General features: G+C 54.8%; 1 protein-coding gene across 3 annotated transcripts; it reads left to right on the top strand.

Moving 5' to 3' along the window:
- Positions 1–1,511: 1,511 nt before the first annotated feature.
- Positions 1,512–15,852, top strand: RASAL3 (RAS protein activator like 3). Of its 3 annotated transcripts, none has more exons than XR_012428489.1 (18): positions 1,512–1,574; positions 1,702–2,048; positions 5,523–5,659; positions 5,823–5,901; positions 6,009–6,070; positions 6,873–6,928; positions 8,475–8,601; positions 8,706–8,804; positions 9,299–9,841; positions 10,487–10,631; positions 10,886–11,001; positions 12,260–12,496; positions 12,592–12,793; positions 12,887–13,005; positions 13,985–14,375; positions 14,667–14,824; positions 15,365–15,428; positions 15,535–15,852. XR_012428489.1 is itself a non-coding variant. In XM_005588290.4 (18 exons), the coding sequence occupies exons 2-18, from the start codon at positions 1,721–1,723 to the stop codon at positions 15,676–15,678; spliced, it is 3,036 nt and encodes a 1,011-aa protein (XP_005588347.2). In that variant the 5' UTR covers positions 1,512–1,574; positions 1,702–1,720; the 3' UTR covers positions 15,679–15,852. The 3 variants fall into 3 exon arrangements, 2 of the variants coding, with proteins under 2 accessions (XP_005588347.2, XP_065390507.1); XM_005588290.4 differs by having other exon boundaries at positions 10,886–11,030; XM_065534435.1 differs by lacking the exon at positions 15,365–15,428 and having other exon boundaries at positions 10,886–11,030.
- The last annotated feature ends 1,336 nt before the right edge of the window (positions 15,853–17,188 follow it).

Here is a 17,188-nt window from a genome sequence, read left to right as displayed (position 1 = left end):
ATATTATTATATTACTATGTAATATAAATATTATATTTTTATTTTATGAAATCTATATTATTTTTACAGACCTCATTTATAAATAATAATAATAAGAAGAAGGGCGGGGCACAGTGGCTTACACCTGTAATACCAGCACTTTGGGAGGCCGAGGCAGGCAGATCATTTGAGGTCAGGAGTTCAAGACCAGCCTGACCAACATGGTGAAACCCCATCTCTACTAAAAATACAAAAAACTTAGCCAGGCATGGTGGTGCATACCTGCAGTCCCAGCTACTCAGGAGGCTGAGTCAGGAGAATCACTTGAATCCAGGAGGCAGAGGTTGCAGTGAGCCGAGATCGTGCCACTGCACATGAGCCTGGGAGACACAGCAAAACTCCTTCTCAATAAATCAATTAATTAATAAGAAGAAGAATAATAAATCTGGCCATCTTCCAGAAGCTCCCCTTGTGCCCTCTTCCCAGCCACTAGTGCCTCCAAAAGAAACTGATATCCTGACTTGTTACATGTGGTTTTGCCTGATTTAGGATTTTATGTAAATGGAATCACAAAGTGTATACTCTTCATTGTTTTGGGGGTTTAATTTATTATTGCTTTTTAGAGGTGCGGTCTCCCGAGGGCAGGGAGGGGAGAAAGAGAAAACAAGTTAGATATGAGGTCTCCCTATGTCACCCAGACTGGAGTGCACTGCCAATATTCACAGGCATGATCACAGCTCACTGCAGCCTTGAACTCCTGGCCTCAAGTGATCCTCCTCTCAGCAGAGCTGAGAGTGGGGAGGGGGCCGAGATGAAGGCAGTGTGTGGACAGACACTGGGCACGACTGTCACTCTCTCGCCCCCCAGGAGACCCCCCTCCGCCCACCATGGACCCACTGTCTCCAAGCCAGACCTCCCAAACTCAGCCTCCTGAATAGCTCAGATTACTGGCGTTTTATGGCTTTGGTTTTGGTTTTGGCTCAACATTGTTTGTGATTCACCCAAGTTAAATTATTCATTAGTTTGTTCTCACTGCTGTATGATATTCGGCTGTGTGAAGAGATCACAATTTATTCCTTCTTCCACTAGTGGGCACTTGGGCTGTTTCCAATGTGGGGCTATTATGCATTGCACTGGGAGGCGGGGGCATACCTATCGGATATCTACCCAGCGATGGAATTGCTGAGTCAGAGAAGATCCAGCTAATAGTGTTAGTAGATCCTGCCAAACCGTTTCCCAACACGAGGGAATGGGTCTACACTCCGGCCAACTGTGGCTGAGAGTTCTAGGTGCTCTGTATTCTCACCAGCATTTGTTCAGCCTGTACTCATTTTGCAGAGAAGGCAACCGAGGCTCAGAGAGAGGGGCAAGCGCTGCCTCCCCGTCAGGGAGGGACTCTGGGTCCTTCTTGCTAGAAGCCTAGTAACCCACCTCCTCTCTTCTCCTCCCCCGAACCTCCAGCATCCTGCCCCCACTGTGCCCTCCCAGACTGGCTGTGGGGTGGGGTGGGACAGAGAGGGTCACGTGGAGTTGGGTTCCGAGGGAGGAAGCCAGGCAGGGTGCAGACGGCTGCTGATTCTGGTCAGGAAACCAAGGTAAGGGAGGCAGTGGAGGTGGGGGCAGGGGGATTCCTGAAGGCAGAGCTGAGAGTGGGGAGGGGGCCGAGATGAGGGCAGTGTGTGGACAGACACTGGGCACAACTGTCACTCTCTCGCCCCCCAGGAGACACCCCCGCCGCACCATGGACCCACCGTCGCCAAGCCGGACCTCCCAAACCCAGCCCGCAGCCCCCTCTCCGCTGACTTCCTATCGCTGGCACACAGGGCGCGGTGGGGAGAAGGGAGCTGGAGGGTTTCGCTGGGGCCGCTTTGCTGGCTGGGGCAGGGCCCTGAGCCACCAGGAGCCCATGGTCAGCACCCAGCCAGCCCCTCGCTCGATATTCCGTCGGGTCCTATCTGCGCCTCCCAAGGAGTCACGGACCAGTCGCCTTCGACTCTCCAAGGCCCTCTGGGGGAGGCATAAGAACCCACCACCGGAGCCAGAGCCGGAGCCAGAGCAGGAGGCCCCAGGTACACGGTTCCCCCACCCTGAGCTTGGGCCGGGCTGGGAAGGCGGATGCTTGGGTTTTGTCTGCCTCCGGAGCATCAACCCTACAGACACAGGAAGTTGTGGGGAGTGTGAAAGCCCAGCAGGAAGTGGCTGGGGCCCAGCTACCCTGTTCCCTCTTTCCCCCTGAAGAAGGTAGGAGGAGTTGCCAAGGTCCTGTGGGCAGAGCGTCCATCTGAGGACGGAACAGTGAATGTAGACCCATGGTGGTATTATCCAGAGGCTAAATGGCTCTTGGCCCCAACGGGTCTCTCCTTCAATGGCTCAAGCCCATCCTTTCCTACCTGGATATCCATCCTCAGCCTGCCTCCTGCTCTTCTACCTTCTAGCTTCCGTGTCTTTGTTCTGAGCCCTTAAGCCTCAGCTTCTCCATCAGTTCAATAAGAATAATGATCTCCATTTTGGAGAGTACATCATTTTATTTGCTCATATTCATTTATTTATTCAAGCAGAGGTTTGTTGAGTTTTTTTTTTTTGTTTGTTTGTTTTTTTTTTTTTTGAGACAGAGTCTCGCTCTGTCACCCAGGCTGGAGTGCAGTGGCCGGATCTCAGCTCACTACAAGCTCTGCCTCCCAGGTTTACGCCATTCTCCTGCCTCAGCCTCCCAAATAGCTGGGACCACAGGCGCCCGCCACCTCGCCCAGCTAGTTTTTTGTATTTTTAGTAGAGACGGGGTTTCACCGTGTTAGCTAGGCTGGTCTCGATCTCCTGACCTCGTGATCCGCCCGTCTCGGCCTCCCAAAGTGCTGGGATTACAGGCTTGAGCCACCGTGCCCGGCCTTTTTTTTTTTTTTTTTTTTTGAGACAGAGTCTCGCTCTGTCACCCAGGCTGGAGTGCAGGGGTGCAATCTCCACTCACTGCAAGCACTGCCTCCCGGGTTCACGCCATTCTCCTGCCTCAGCCTCCTGAGTAGCTGGGACTACAGGCGCCCGCCACCACGCCTGGCTAATTTTTTGTATTTTCAGTAGAGACAGGGTTTCACCATGTTAGCCAGGATGGTCTTGATTTCCTGACCTTGTGATCCGCCCGCCTGAGCCTCCCAAAGTGCTGGGATTACAGGTGTGATGTTGAGCTTCTATTGTATGTGCCAGGCCCTGATTTAGGCACTGAGGGCACACTAGTGAAAGAGACGGATGACACTCCCTGCCCCATGGAGCTCACAGTGTAGTGGAATTGACTGAAAATACATCAACAAGAAAATGACAGATGGACCAGGCATGGTGGCTCACACCTGTAATCCCAGCACTTTGGGAGGCCAAGGCGGATGGATCACCTGAGTTCAGGAGTTCGAGACCAGCCTGGCCAACATGGCAAAACCCTGTCTCTACTAAAAATACAAAAAAAAAAAAAAAAAAAAAAGTATCTGGGCATGGTAGCACATGCCTATACTCCCAGTTACTCAGGAGGCTGAGGCAGGATAATAGCTTGAACCCAGGAGGCAGAGGTTGCAGTGAGTCAAGATTGCGCCACTGCACTCCAACCTGGGCAACAGAGTGAGACTCCATCTCAAAGGGGAAAAAAAAGAAAGAAAGAAAAAAAAAATGACAGATGGTGCTAAGTGTCACATAGGGGGATCTAGAAGAGTAATGGATATCGCAAGAATTAGGGCTCAGGAATGTAACACTAGGCTAGGGCCCAGCATATTTTAAGTGATCCGTTAATAAGTGGGAGTTATCATTTATTGCTCCTGGTGGTAAAAACGCGGGAACAGACAGGCAGTCTGGGAGGGCTAATTCAGCCCTTCTGTTTCCTGGAAGCTCATTTAATTCTCACTGCTTATATTCCTATTTTGTTTTTGTTTCTGTTTTGAGACAGAGTCTCACTTCCTCGCCCAGGCTGGAGTGCAGTGGTGCAATCTCAGCTTACTGCACCTCTGCCTCCCGGGTTCAACAGGTTCTCCTGCCTCAGCCTCCCGAGTAGCTGGGATTACAGGCATGCACCACCACACCTGGTTAATTTTGTATTTTTAGTAGAGACATGGTTTCACCATGTTGGCCAGGCTGGTCTCAAACTCCTGACCTCAGGTGATCCACCTGCCCCAGCCTACCAAAATGCTGGGATTACAGGCATGAGCAACTGCACCCAGCCTGTTGTTTTTTTGAGACAAAGTTTCAGTCTTTCACCCAGGCTGGAGTGAAGTGGTGCAATCTCGGCTCACTGCAACCTCTGCCCTCCGCGTTCAAGCAATTCTCCTGCCTCAGCCTCCCTAGTAGCTGGGATTACAGGTGTGCACCACCACACCCGGCTAATTTTGTATTTTTAGTAGAGACGGGGTTTCACCATGTTGGCCAGTGTCATCTCAAACTCCTGACCTCAGGTGATTCACCCACCTCGGCCTCCCAAAGTGCTGGAATTACAGGTGTGAGCCACTGCGCCTGGCCTGCCGTTGTTTTTCAGAGACAGGGTCTTGCTCTGTCGCCCAGGCTGGAGTGCAGCTGCATGATCATAGCTCACTGCTGCCTTGAATTCTGCGGCTCAAGCGATCCTCCCACCTCAGCCTCCCAAGTAACTGGAAATATGGGCACACAACACAGTGTCAGGGTTTTTTTGTTTTGTTTTGTTTTGTTTTGAGACGGAGTTTTACTCTTGTTGCCCAAGCTGGAGTGCAATAGCACTATCTGGGCTACCACAACCTCCGCCTCCCAGGTTCAAGCAATTCTCCTGCCTCAGCCTCCCAAGTAGCTGGGATTACAGGCGTGCGCCACCACGCCCGGCTAATTTTGTATTTTTAGTAGACACAGGGTTTCTCCATGTTGGTCAGGCTAGTTTCAAACTCCTGGCCTCAGGTGATCTGCCCGCCTCGGCCTCCCAAAGTGCTAGGATTACAGGTGTGAGCCACGGAGCCCAGCTGCGTCAGGCTATTTTTTAAAGACAGGATCTTGTTATGTTGCCCAGGCTGTTCTCAAACTCCAGATCTCAAGCAATCCGCCCCACCTCGGCCTCCCAAATGTTGGGATTACAGGCATGAGCCATCGTGCCCAGACTCGGTCCTGTTTTTTAACCTCTCGGACCCACATGTTGTCTTGGTTAAGAGAAGAATGCAAAGAAAAAAAAAAAAAAAGAGAGAAGAATGCTTGTGACTGAAGCCCAGCCCAACCACTCACAAGCTGTGTGACCCTGGGCAAGTCACTCAACCTCTCTGAGCCTGTTATCATAGCCCTTTGAATGGCTTTTGGAGGATTCAATGCAAGAAGGTGTGTGGAGTGGTATACAGGGTACTGGACACATGGTAGGTGAGCTGTGTCTGCTACCCATGGTTAGTGGGGACAAGGCCCAGACAGACATGAAAACTTGCCCAAGGTCATACAGTCCGATACAGCTGCTGGGGTGGGGGGCACCTAGGAGGGAACCCACCATAAGCCTTCGGGAATGGAAAGGGTGGCCTGAGGGAGAGAAAGCGTCTCTTAAGTCCCCCAGTGCCTCCTCTTCTTCCCAGAGCTGGAGCCGGAGCCAGAGCCAGAGCCCCCTACCCCACAGATCCCCGAGGCCCCCACACCCGACGTGCCTGTCTGGGACATTGGGGGCTTCACCCTGCTTGATGGGAAGCTGGTGCTGCTTGGAGGAGAGGAGGAGGTGAGAAGGGGCACCTGGGCAAGGGGAGGGAAGAAAGAAAAAGGAGGAGGGCAGAACAGAGGTACGGGCTGGAGGGAGGATAGTGGGAAGGTGTCTGCCTCTCCCTCGGTCTGCCTGCCTGCCTGCCTCCCCTCTCTGACTACCCACTCCTGCGGGAGAACAGGGTCCCCGAAGGCCCCGGGTGGGAAGTGCTAGCTCCGAGGGCAGCATCCACGTGGCCATGGGGAACTTCAGGGATCCAGGTAAGCTTGAAGAGTGGAAAGGCCTGGGGCATTTGGGAGGCTCTAAAAGTGGGGCAGAATCTAAGATGACTCCAACCCCCCAACCTGCCACCCATAACTACCCACAGATCGGATGCCTGGAAAGACAGAACCAGAGAATGCTGGTCCCAACCAGGTCCACAACGTTCGGGTAAGGCAGCCAGTGAAGGGAGTAGGTAGAGGGGAGAGCCAAGACTCTTGGACCCTCACAGCTGAAAGGGCACTCTTGCTGGGCTATCTGGGGCAGGTTGCTAACCCTCTCTGGGCCTCAGAGTCCCAGTCTGTCAAATGGAGTTAATGAAATAATCTTTCTCTAGGGGTTGTTTTTGGGAAGCCAATAGAGAGTGCAGGAGCCAGGCAGGGCAGTGCACAGCTGTAGTCCCAGCTACTTGGGAGGCTGAGCAGAGAACACTGCTTGAGGCCAGGAGTTCAAGACCAGCCTAAGCAACATGGGGAGACTCCATGTCTTAAATAAATAAATGAATAGTGCATGGGAATATATGATTGATGCTTTACAAATGGGAGTTTGGCCCAGGCACAGTGGTTCACACCTGTAATCCCAACATTTTGAGAGGCTGGAAGCAGAAGGATTGCTTGAGACCAGGAGCTCAAGACAAACCTGGGCAACATAGCAAGTCCCCAATTCTACATGGTAACATTCACCTGTAGTCCCAGCTGAGGCAAGAGAATCACTTGGGCCCAGGAATTTGAGGCTGCAGTGAGCTCTGATTGCACCACTGTACTCCAGCCTGGCTGACAGTGCAAGACCCTGTCTTAAAAAAACAAATGAACCAAAAATTAGGAGCTGTTGGTTGCTCTTATTATTCCTGCTAATACAGCCTGAGCTTGGTGTTGGTCCTCCAAGACCAGCAGATCCTCTGGGATATCTTGGGAGGGAAGGAGCTGCGGAAGGAGCACAGATTTCTGTCCAGCTGACAGTCCCTTCCCCACAGGGGTTGCTCAAGAGGCTGAAAGAGAAGAAAAAGGCCAGGTCGGAGCCCCGGGATGGGTAAGGATGTATGAGAGGCTGGAGGGGCTGAGGTTCAACACTGGCCCTTCCTCCTCCTCCTCCTCCTCCTCCTCTTGCCTATCATTCCAATCTACACCAAACACCCCCTGTAGCCTCTGTGTTCTGCCCCACATCAGTTGATTCTGGGGACATTGAATGACGTAGCACAGAGCCAGGGTGCCGGCAAAGTCTGACACAATAACTCTAAAATGGGAGCTAAGTCAATCAACTGGTCTGGGAGGGTTAGGGAAGGGACCCTTGAGCTGAGATCTGAAGGGTGGATGGAAGTTAACTAGGCCAACAGCGGGGTGGGAAAAGCATTCCAGGCAGAAGTAACAGCAAGTGCAAAGGCCAAGAGGCAGAAAGAAGCAACTAAAACAAGGCCAAGGGGGCTGGGTGAAGTGGACCAGGGGTAGCACTTTGGGAGGCCGAAGTGGGTAGACTGCTTGAGTCCAGGTGTTCAAGACCAGCCTGGGCAATATAGTGAGACCCCACTTCTACAAAAAATACAAAAATTAACCAGGCATGGTGGTGGGCACCTGTAGTCCCAGCTACTGGGGAGGCTGAGTGGGAGGATTGCTTGAGCCTGGGAAGTTGAGGCTGCAGTGCACAGAGATCATGCCACTGCACTCCAGCCTGGGCAACAGAGCAAGACTCTGTCTCAAAAATAAATAGGGCTGGGTGCGGTGGCTCACACCTGTAATCCCACACTTTGGGAGGCAGAGGCAGGTGGAACATTTGAGGTCAGGAGTTCAAGACCAGCCTGGCAACGTGGTGAAATCTCATCTCTACTAAAAATACAAAATTAGCCGGGCATGGTGGCACACGCCTGTAATTCCAGTTACTCAGGAGGCTGAGGCAGGAGAATCGCTTAAATCTGGGAGGTGGAGGTTGCAGTGAGCCAAGATTGTGCCACTGCATTCCTGCCTGGGCAACAGAGTGAGACTCTGTCTCAATAAATAAATAAATAAATAAATAGGACTGGGTGCGGTCACTGACGCCTGTATTCCCACACTTTGGTGAGGCTGAGGTGGGTGGATCACTTGGGATCAGGATTTCAAGACCAGACTGGCCAACGTGGTGAAACCCCATCTCTACTAAAAACACAAACATTAGAAAATTAGCCGGGCATGGTGGTGGGCACCTGTAATCCCAGTTACTTGGGAGGCTGAGGCAGGAAAATCGCTTAAACCTGGAAGGCGGAGGTTGCAGTGAGCCAAGATCCAGCCACTGCACTAAACAAGACTCTGCTTTAAATAAATAAATAAATAAGATAAAAATAAAACAAGGCCAGGGAGGCTGGAGCTCAGAAAGTGATGGATTAGGTGGAGGGAGATGAAGTAACAACATCTGGACTCTACTTGGTCATATAGGTCACCAGGAGTTGAGTTTATGCTAAAAGTAAGGAGGCGCCATGGGGAGGGGGCACAGGGTAGAAAAGGGATCCGAATTGGGTTGAAGTCCTTCCTGGCCTTCCTCTACCCTTCAGGCTATGGGGGATGGGAAGAGGCAGGAATGACCGTGTGCTCCCCCGCCCCCTTCCCAGGCCCCCCAGTGCTCTGGGCTCTAGGGAGTCGCTGGCCACACTCTCTGAACTGGACCTGGGCGCCGAGCGGGATGTGCGGGTCTGGCCACTGCACCCCAGCCTCTTGGGGGAGCCCCATTGCTTTCAGGTAAGTGCAGACAATCCACCTCGGTTCCACCTCAGTCCCACCTCCCACCCTTTGGCTTCACCCTTGGCCTGGATCACACACTGTTGGATTCTCCATCCCAACAGGTAACGTGGACGGGCGGAAGCCGCTGTTTCTCTTGTCGCTCGGCCGCTGAGAGAGACCGCTGGATCGAGGACCTTCGTCGCCAATTCCAGCCCACCCAGGTCATTGCCCTCAATAAAGCGGGACACGGAGACCCCGCCCACAGGCCTGGCCCACCCCTTCCACTCTACCCAAAGCCAGCTCTCTCCATAACCCGCTCTCCCAACGCACCTGTCCCGCCTGCATCGTTGCAAAGGCTCCAAGACTCCCCTTCCATCTATTACCAGCCCCGGGAATATCAGACCCGCCCCTTCTGTCCGCTCTCGACCCTATATGCACCCAAAGCCCTACCTACCAGATAATCGCGAAGTCTTCACTCCAGTACTACTCTTCTATGCCCTGGAGCCCCGAACTCTCCCGGAGAGCCCAGAAAAGCTTTAGAAAACTTCCGCGTAGCCACCTCCGGACTCCCGTGGCTCCACTTCTTTCCCCAAAGGCCCAGCAATCTCACTAGGAACCCAGCGCACCAGGTTTGAGGCTCCGCGCTTCACTTGCGGTGCCCTCTTTGGGGTGCCAACAAACCAAAACGCTTCCCCCATCCCACTCCCATCTGCAGGACAACGTGGAGCGGGAAGAGACATGGCTGAGCGTGTGGGTGCACGAGGCGAAGGGGCTTCCCCGGGCAGCGGCGGGGGCACCCGGCGTGCGCGCCGAGCTGTGGCTGGATGGCGCGCTGCTGGCACGCACGGCGCCTCGGGCCGGCCCAGGCCAGCTCTTCTGGGCCGAGCGCTTTCACTTCGAGGCGCTGCCACCTGCACGTCGCCTGTCGCTGCGGCTGCGCGGCTTGGGCCCGGGAAGCGCGGTGCTGGGCCGCGTGGCCCTGTCGCTGGAGGAGCTGGGCGCCCCACGCGCGCCAGCCGCCGGCCTGGAGCGCTGGTTCCCGCTGCTCGGGGCGCCGGCGGGCGCAGCGCTGCGGGCGCGGATTCGGGCGCGTCGCCTGCGTGTGCTGCCGTCCGAGCGCTACAAGGAGCTGGCGGAGTTCCTCACCTTCCACTACGCGCGCCTCTGCGGGGCCCTGGAGCCCGCGCTGCCTGCGCAAGCCAAGGAGGAGCTGGCGGCCGCCATGGTGCGCGTGCTGCGGGCCACTGGCCGGGCACAGGTGCGGCACCGCGACAGCGCGGACCCGGGCGACCAGGGGTAGACCGATAACGCGCTTCGGGCGGTAATTGGGGCGCAGGACCTGAGTTGCACCTGTAAGAGGCAAGACACCTTGAAGGGCAGGGCCTGAGCATCAGCTGTGAGGGGCGTGGTTCAAGTGTCACCTGTAAGGGGCGGGGCACCTAGAAGGGCGGGGCCTGAACATCACCCGTAAGGGGCGGGGCACCTTGAAGGGCGGGACCTGAGCGTCAGCTGTGAGGGGCGGGGGCTGAGCTGTACTTGTAAGGGGCGGGGCACTTTGAAGGACTGGGCCTGAGCTGCAGCTGTGAGGGGCGGGGCCTAATTATCATTCATAACGGGCGAGACACCTTGAAGGGCGGAGCCTAAGCTTCAGCTGCGAGAGGGGCCTGAGCATTACGCATGAGGGGCGGGGCCCAGATTGAACCCCAGCGCTAAAAGGTTTAAGTTTCTGCTGTGAGGGTTAGAAGTTCTGGCCTCGGTTATGAACCCCAGCAGTAAGGACTGGGCCTAAGCATCAGCTACGAGGGGCGGGGCCTGTGCCTCTGGTGTGAAGGACGAGCCAAGGATCCGAATTCCCTTGGACTCAGTCTGCATCCAGTGCAACCTGACCCCCTGCCCTTCCTAGGCGCTGGTGACTGACCTGGGCACTGCGGAGCTGGCGCGCTGTGGAGGCCGTGAGGCGCTGCTGTTCCGGGAAAACACATTGGCCACCAAGGCTATCGATGAGTACATGAAGCTCGTGGCACAGGATTACCTCCAGGAGACCCTGGGTGAGCTGGGGGAAGAGTCCGTGTCAGTGGCCTGCTGGTGAGCTAGGGGACCTGGGTGAAGTTCTAAGAGTCCTTGAGCAACCTGGATTCTGGTAGTGAGTGGTGTTTTGGAGGTGCTAGGATCCTGGGGACAATTGGGAGCTCCCCAAGATGTTGGGTGCCTCCGGAATAACCTGAAGACAAGGTTGGAGGATGGGTGTGGTGGGTTTTGGTGGTCATGGTCCCAGCCCCTATCTGGCTGTGCTGGGCTGCAGGACAGGTTGTGCGGCGTCTCTGTGCTTCCACTGAGGACTGTGAAGTGGACCCCAGCAAGTGTCCAGCCCCGGAGCTGCCAGAGCACCAGGCCAGACTTCGGAACAGCTGCGAGGAGGTCTTCGAAACCATTATCCATTCCTACGAGTGAGAATCAGGGCCCCAGCCCCTTAGTCCACCCCCGCTTACCATGCTAGCCCCAACCCCCAGTTTAGGGTTGCCAGATAAAATACAGGAGACACTCAGTTAAATTTGATGCAATTATTGGGACCATGCTTATACTAAAAAATTACTCATTTGAGCCAGGCATGGTGGCTCACGCCCGTAATTCCAATGCTTTGGGAGGTGGAGACAAGAGGATTGCTGGAGCCCAGGCGCAGGCGTTCAAGACCAGTCTGGGCAACATAGCAAGACTCCATTGCTCCAAAAAGCTTTTTTAAAATGAGCTAGGCATGGTGGCATGCACCTGTATTCCCAGTCGAGGCTGGAGGATCGCTTGAGTCAGGATTCAAGGCTGCAGTGAGCTATGATCATGCCACAGCACTCCAGCCTGGTTGACAGAGTGAGACCCTGTCCCAAATAAAAGGAAAAATGTAAATAAAAAAAATCACTCCATTATCTGACATTCATGTTTAACTGGATGTCCTGAAGTTTCATTTACTACATCTGGCAACCCTGTCACCATGCAACCCTATCACCACTGACCCCAAGTAACCCGAGACCCAATTCCTTGTCCTGTAACCACAGGTGATTCCATACACCCAATTCCATGCCACTGGCTCCAGTTAGCATAGGATCTCAATCCTATGACCTCTGCTTCCAGATAATGCCCCAAGTCCATGATCCCTGGCTTTAAGTGACCCTCCACCTCAAATCCCATGCAACTGATCACAGGAGACCTGGGATTCCAATCCCTTGACCTCTGACCCTAGGTTAACCTGCATACCTAATCCCTGAGTTCAATCAAGTGACTTCTGACCCTAGGTGACTTCCAGACCCCAATCCTACTTTATATCTTGTACTCTGGCTCCCCAATCTCATGTCTAATTATAAGTATATCCAAGCTCATAACCTCTGTCTTCATGTGACCTTGTATCCCCAACTATAAGAGTATTATCCCCAGCGATTGCCATAGCTACACATAAGCCATGGCCCCATGCTGACTCATAACCCCAAGCATTGTTATCTCAGATATTCCCAATCCTGGAGTCCAGACCCCAGGTTCAGTGAAAAGGAGGCCTACATGGCCTTCATGAATAGCTTTCTGGAGGATCATGGACTAGTCATGCAATGCTTCTGGGACTCCCAACCTTATGACTTTAACCTTTATGCCCATAGCCTCCCCATCTGACCATTCATTGCCTCTTCTGCACCAGCTGGTTCCCTGCGGAGCTGGGCATTGTGTTCTCAAGCTGGCGAGAAGCATGCAAAGAACGTGGCTCTGAGGTGCTGGGCCCCCGACTGGTGTGCGCCTCCCTCTTCCTGCGGCTCCTGTGCCCCGCCATCCTGGCACCCAGCCTCTTTGGTTTAGCACCAGAGCATCCAGCACCTGGCCCAGCCCGCACCCTCACACTGATTGCCAAGGTCATCCAGAACCTCGCCAACCGTGCCCCGTAGGTGCTGGGAAGCTAGGAGTGGGGGGGACCATGCTGGGAGTGTGGGGGTGGCAGGTGCCTGACCTGACCCACCCAGCCTGGCCCTGATCCAGGTTTGGTGAGAAGGAGGCCTACATGGGCTTCATGAATAGCTTCCTGGAGGAACATGGACCAGCCATGCAACGCTTCCTGGACCAGGTGGCCGTGGTGGATGTGGATGCTGCACCCAGTGGTTACCAGGGTAGCGGTGACCTGGCCCTCCAGTTGGCTGTCCTGCATGCCCAGCTCTGTACAATCTTTGCTGAGCTTGACCAGGTATGGCCTGAACCCAGAGTAGGGAGGCAAGAAGGCTTGGGAGACTCTGACCCCATAGATTTTGCTCAGTCTCTGTCCTGCATGCCTCACCAGACAACCCGAGACTCCCTGGAACCACTGCCCACCATCCTGCAAGCCATCGAGGAGGGCCAGCCTGTGCTTGTATCAGTGCCAATGCGTCTCCCACCGCCCCCGGCCCAGATCCACTCCAGGTAACCTCAAGTCTGGTCTGGAGTCTGATGGGTGGGAACAGGAAGGAGCAGGGCTCAGACAGGGGTCAGAGGTGAAGATGCATCATTGTGAGCAGAGGTCAAGCCCAGGGTCAGACTGGAATCACAGGTTATAGAAAGGGTCCGGTCAAAGGTCACAGTGTGTTTGAGCTCAGGGATGAGAGGAGAGGTTAGGGTGGAGTGATGTCAAGGGTCATAAAGAGGACACTATTAGAAGTCAAGGACAGGAGCCAGGCTCAGTGGCTCATGCCTGTAATCCCAGCACTTTGGGAGGCTGAGGCAGGAGGATCACTTGAGGCCAAGAACTTAAGACAAACCTGGGCAACATAGGGAGACCCCCATCTCTACCAAAAAAAAATACCTGGGTGTAGTGGCATGCGCTAGCAGTCCTAGTTATTTGGGAGGCTGAGGCTGGAGAATAGCTTGAGCTCCGGAATTCAAGTCTGCAGTGAGCTATGATCAAGTCACCGCACTCCAGCCTGGGTGACAGCGCAAGACCTTGTCTTTTTTTTTTTTTTTTTTTTTTTTTTTTTTTTTTTTTGAGACGGAGTCTCGCTCTGTCACCCGAGCTGGAGTACAGTGGCCGGATCTCAGCTCACTGCAAGCTCCGCCTCCCGGGTTTACGCCATTCTCCTGCCTCAGCCTCCCAAGTAGCTGGGACTACAGGCGCCCGCCACCTCGCCCGGCTAGTTTTTTGTATTTTTTAGTAGAGACGGGGTTTCACAGTGTTAGCCAGGATGGTCTCGATCTCCTGACCTCGTGATCCGCCCGTCTCGGCCTCCCAAAGTGCTGGGATTACAGGCTTGAGCCACCGCGCCCGGCCAAGACCTTGTCTTAAAAAAAAAAAAAAAAAAAAAAAAAAGGACAAGTTCACCTGGGGGTGAGGTCGCTTCTGGTCAGGTCGGGATGGAGTCGTCTCAGGGGCCGGTAGAGGGTCTGAGATCCTCCATCCCACCCCTAGCCTTTCCGCAGGGGAGAAGCCCGGCTTCCTGGCCCCCCGGGACCTCCCCAAGCACACCCCTCTCATCTCCAAGAGCCAGTCTCTGCGCAGCGTTCGCCACTCAGAGAGTTGGGCCCGGTCACAGCCGGACGAAGAGCGGCCCCTGCGGCGGCCCCGGCCGGTGCAGCGCACGCAGAGTGTCCCAACCCGGCGTCCTGCCCGCCGCCGCCAATCTGCGGGGCCCTGGCCGCGACCCAAAGGCTCCCTGAGCACGGGCCCGGCGCCCCGCGCCCGGCCTTGGACCCGGGACTCCGCCTCGCTGCCTCGGAAGCCGTCGGTACCCTGGCAGCGCCAAATAGACCAGCCGCAAGACCGAAACCAGGCACTGGGCAAGCACCGACCTGTGAACAAGGTAAGGTCAGGCCCAGGTCCCCGCCTGGGGAGTGGGGACGGGGACGCGACTGGGGAAGACTGAAGGGCCAGGTAAGCCTGGGTTCAAGTACCCAGCTCGCTGCGCTGTGTGACCACGGCCCTAGCCCGACCCTCTCTGAGCTTCAGTCTCCCCAGCTGTACGGCAGGAGGGATGTTCCCCAACTAGGCAGGCCGGTGATGACGCTGAACGCTTGGGCCTGGAAGGTCAGGGTCTCCAGGGAGACACAGGGGCGGGACGACGGGTCAGATTACAGCTGCTCTCCCACCACAGTTGGCAGAGCTGCAGTGCGAGGTGGCCGCTCTGCGTGAGGAGCAGAAAGTGCTGTCCCGCCTCGTGGAGTCGCTGAGCACCCACATCCGGGCCTTGACGGAGCAGCAGGAGCAGCTGCGGGGCCAGCTGCAGGATCTGGACTCCAGGCTCTGTGCTGGGTGAGCCCAGCCCTCTCCATTAGCTCCGCCCCCAGGTGGGCCCGATCCAATTAGATCTGACCAGACCCTCCCCAAACCACGCCTGGCACGACCAAGCCCCACGCTGGCCCCGCCCTAATAAAAATCTGTCCGGGCCCCTCTTGGCGAGCCCCGCCCCCAGGTGGACCCACCCCCCCGAAGATCGGCCTAGGACGCTGGCAGATTCTCTCATCCAGGCCCCACCCCTCCATCAGCCCCTCCCAACCTGGCTGGGCCGGGCACTGAGATATCTCAGCCTGGGCACTCCCTCAAGCCCAGTTACGACCCCACTCAGGACGGGCCAAGCCCCGCCTCCAAGGGATGATTGATAGGTCCTATCATTCCAACTATTCCAGTCTCTGGTCCGACCCTTCTTCAAGCATATTTAGGCCCCGCCCTTCAGTCTGAACAAGCTCCGCCTCCACTCCAAGCTCCGCCCCCCTGAATCCCTGCCACTCCAACCAGGAGCTGGAAGGGACTCCTTAGCCTCTGACCTTCGCCCCCATCCCCCGACCCCCACAGGAGCTCAGAGTTTGATTCAAAGCACAACCTTCCAATCTATGAAGGGCACAGTCTGAAAAGCCTGGTGAGACTGCCGTCTGAGCCCTGGGACAGGTCTGGGCGGTGGAGGAGCGAGGGTTGGGGTGCAGCCCTCTCCTGGTTTCTGAGCCCCATCGCCACTGCCTCCCCAGGAACACCGCCTAAATGAGATGGAGAGAACTCAGGCTCAGCTGAGGGATGCTGTCCAGAGCCTGCAGCTTTCTCCAAGGACGCGGGGGTCTCGGAGTCAACCCCAGCCCCTCAAAGCACCCTGCCTCAATGGAGACACCACCTGAGCTGCCCATCCTGCCTCACCACACGTGGTCTGGGAGCAGAGAGATAGCCGTCTTGGCGGGGGGGGTGTCTGACCTTGCCTTAGCCCTACTTGGCCTACAATGGGGAGTGGAGCTGCTGGTCCCAACCACTCTGGCAGTGTGAAGTTGCCCAGTAAAATCTTGATTTCAGTAAAATTGCTGATTTCTTTGCCCACTAAGAATTGCCAGTTCTAAGGCATTTGCCCCCCCCCCCCAAGCCCTATTCGTCTCTCCCAAATTCTCCCCTAATTAGAAGTCTCATGGAGAGGGCCATATACATAAGCTCTCACCAGCTTTGTTACCTTAGACCTTCATTCTCTTAAAAGCCCGTTTTCTTATCTGTGAAATGGACGTAAAGTTCCCTACACAGTGAGAGGACACATAAAGGCATTCGATAAAAGGTATTCACCATTGTCATAGGCAGCACCTGCTTCTCAATGAAGCATGAATTCCAACCCTGGCAACCTCCCAATCCCACAGTGAGAGCATCTTCTCAGGCCCTCCTCATGTCATGGAGGCCATGGGTCTGGGAGACGGATAAATTCATACTGTGTATGAATGATTGGGTAAACGAGTCATTCAAAACATGGGTGAGTGGATGGGTGAGGGGTAGAGTGGGTGGAGCAAATGGCAGACGGATAGGTTAGCATTTGCTGGATGTTTGACCTAGTAGGTGAGTAGTTGGGTAGTTGGTTAACCAGGTTGGGTATGTCTGCCTAGAAAAGGCCTGGTTCATAGTAAGAAAAAAATTTTTTGAATGTTGTGATTATATATGTCATATGTACATATGTTGAGGTCTCCTGAGACTCCTGAGAACTGGGCAGTGCAGAAACAATAATGAACTAGACAGGACTCCTGGCCTCATGGAACTTACATGCTAGTGGAGGGGCCAAATCAACAGGCAAACTGGTGGATGGATGTTTAGGGGGCTGGGGGGAAAGTTGTGTGTGGGGATGGTTGGGTACTTGCTTGGTTATGTGGATAAATGAGTATTTGCTTGGGTGCTGGATGAATGGGTAGGTAGATGGGAAGTGAATGGGTGTGTTGAGTGGGTGTTTGGGTGAATTAATAGATGGTTGGAGGGGTGGGTGGATAGGTGATTAGTTGATTGGATAGGTAGATGAGTGATTGATAGATTGAGCAAGTGGGTGAGATGGCTAGGTGGTTAGATATCTGGATACATGGTGGATCCGACAAGACAACAGGCCATGATGTGTGTCTGATGGGGTAGTCCTGGAAGCTGTGATCCTGGGAACTGGGTGGAGAAGGTGACTTAGGACTGAAGACCTAGGGCAACTCTAGGGGCATGGAGGTGTGGGCAAGTCCAGTGTGGATGATTGGGAAGGAGGGAGTGAGCTTGCGGTTGAAAGGTAGCTGATGGGGGGCAGGGGACAAAAGGTTAAAAATTGGCTGGGTGGAGTCTTCAATGACCTATCAATGACCCATCAATGACCCGTGGGGGAACTTCTCTGCCCCCTTCCCACTCTTTTAG

The sequence above is a fragment of the Macaca fascicularis genome, chromosome 19 (assembly GCF_037993035.2).
Source record: "Macaca fascicularis isolate 582-1 chromosome 19, T2T-MFA8v1.1".
Taxonomy (NCBI): domain Eukaryota; kingdom Metazoa; phylum Chordata; class Mammalia; order Primates; family Cercopithecidae; genus Macaca; species Macaca fascicularis.
The sequence above is the reverse complement of the archived record's forward strand: the minus strand, read 5'-3'. Positions and strand labels throughout refer to the sequence as shown.

Excerpts from the sequence above, each read along its gene's own strand:
- RASAL3 (XM_005588290.4), top strand. The coding sequence starts at position 1,721 with ATGGACCCACCGTCGCCAAGCCGGACCTCCCAAACCCAGCCCGCAGCC. Across the intron at positions 13,006-13,984 it reads CCGGCCCAGATCCACTCCAG|CCTTTCCGCAGGGGAGAAGC; the intron begins GTAACCTCAAGT and ends TCCCACCCCTAG. Across the intron at positions 14,376-14,666 it reads AGCACCGACCTGTGAACAAG|TTGGCAGAGCTGCAGTGCGA; the intron begins GTAAGGTCAGGC and ends CTCCCACCACAG.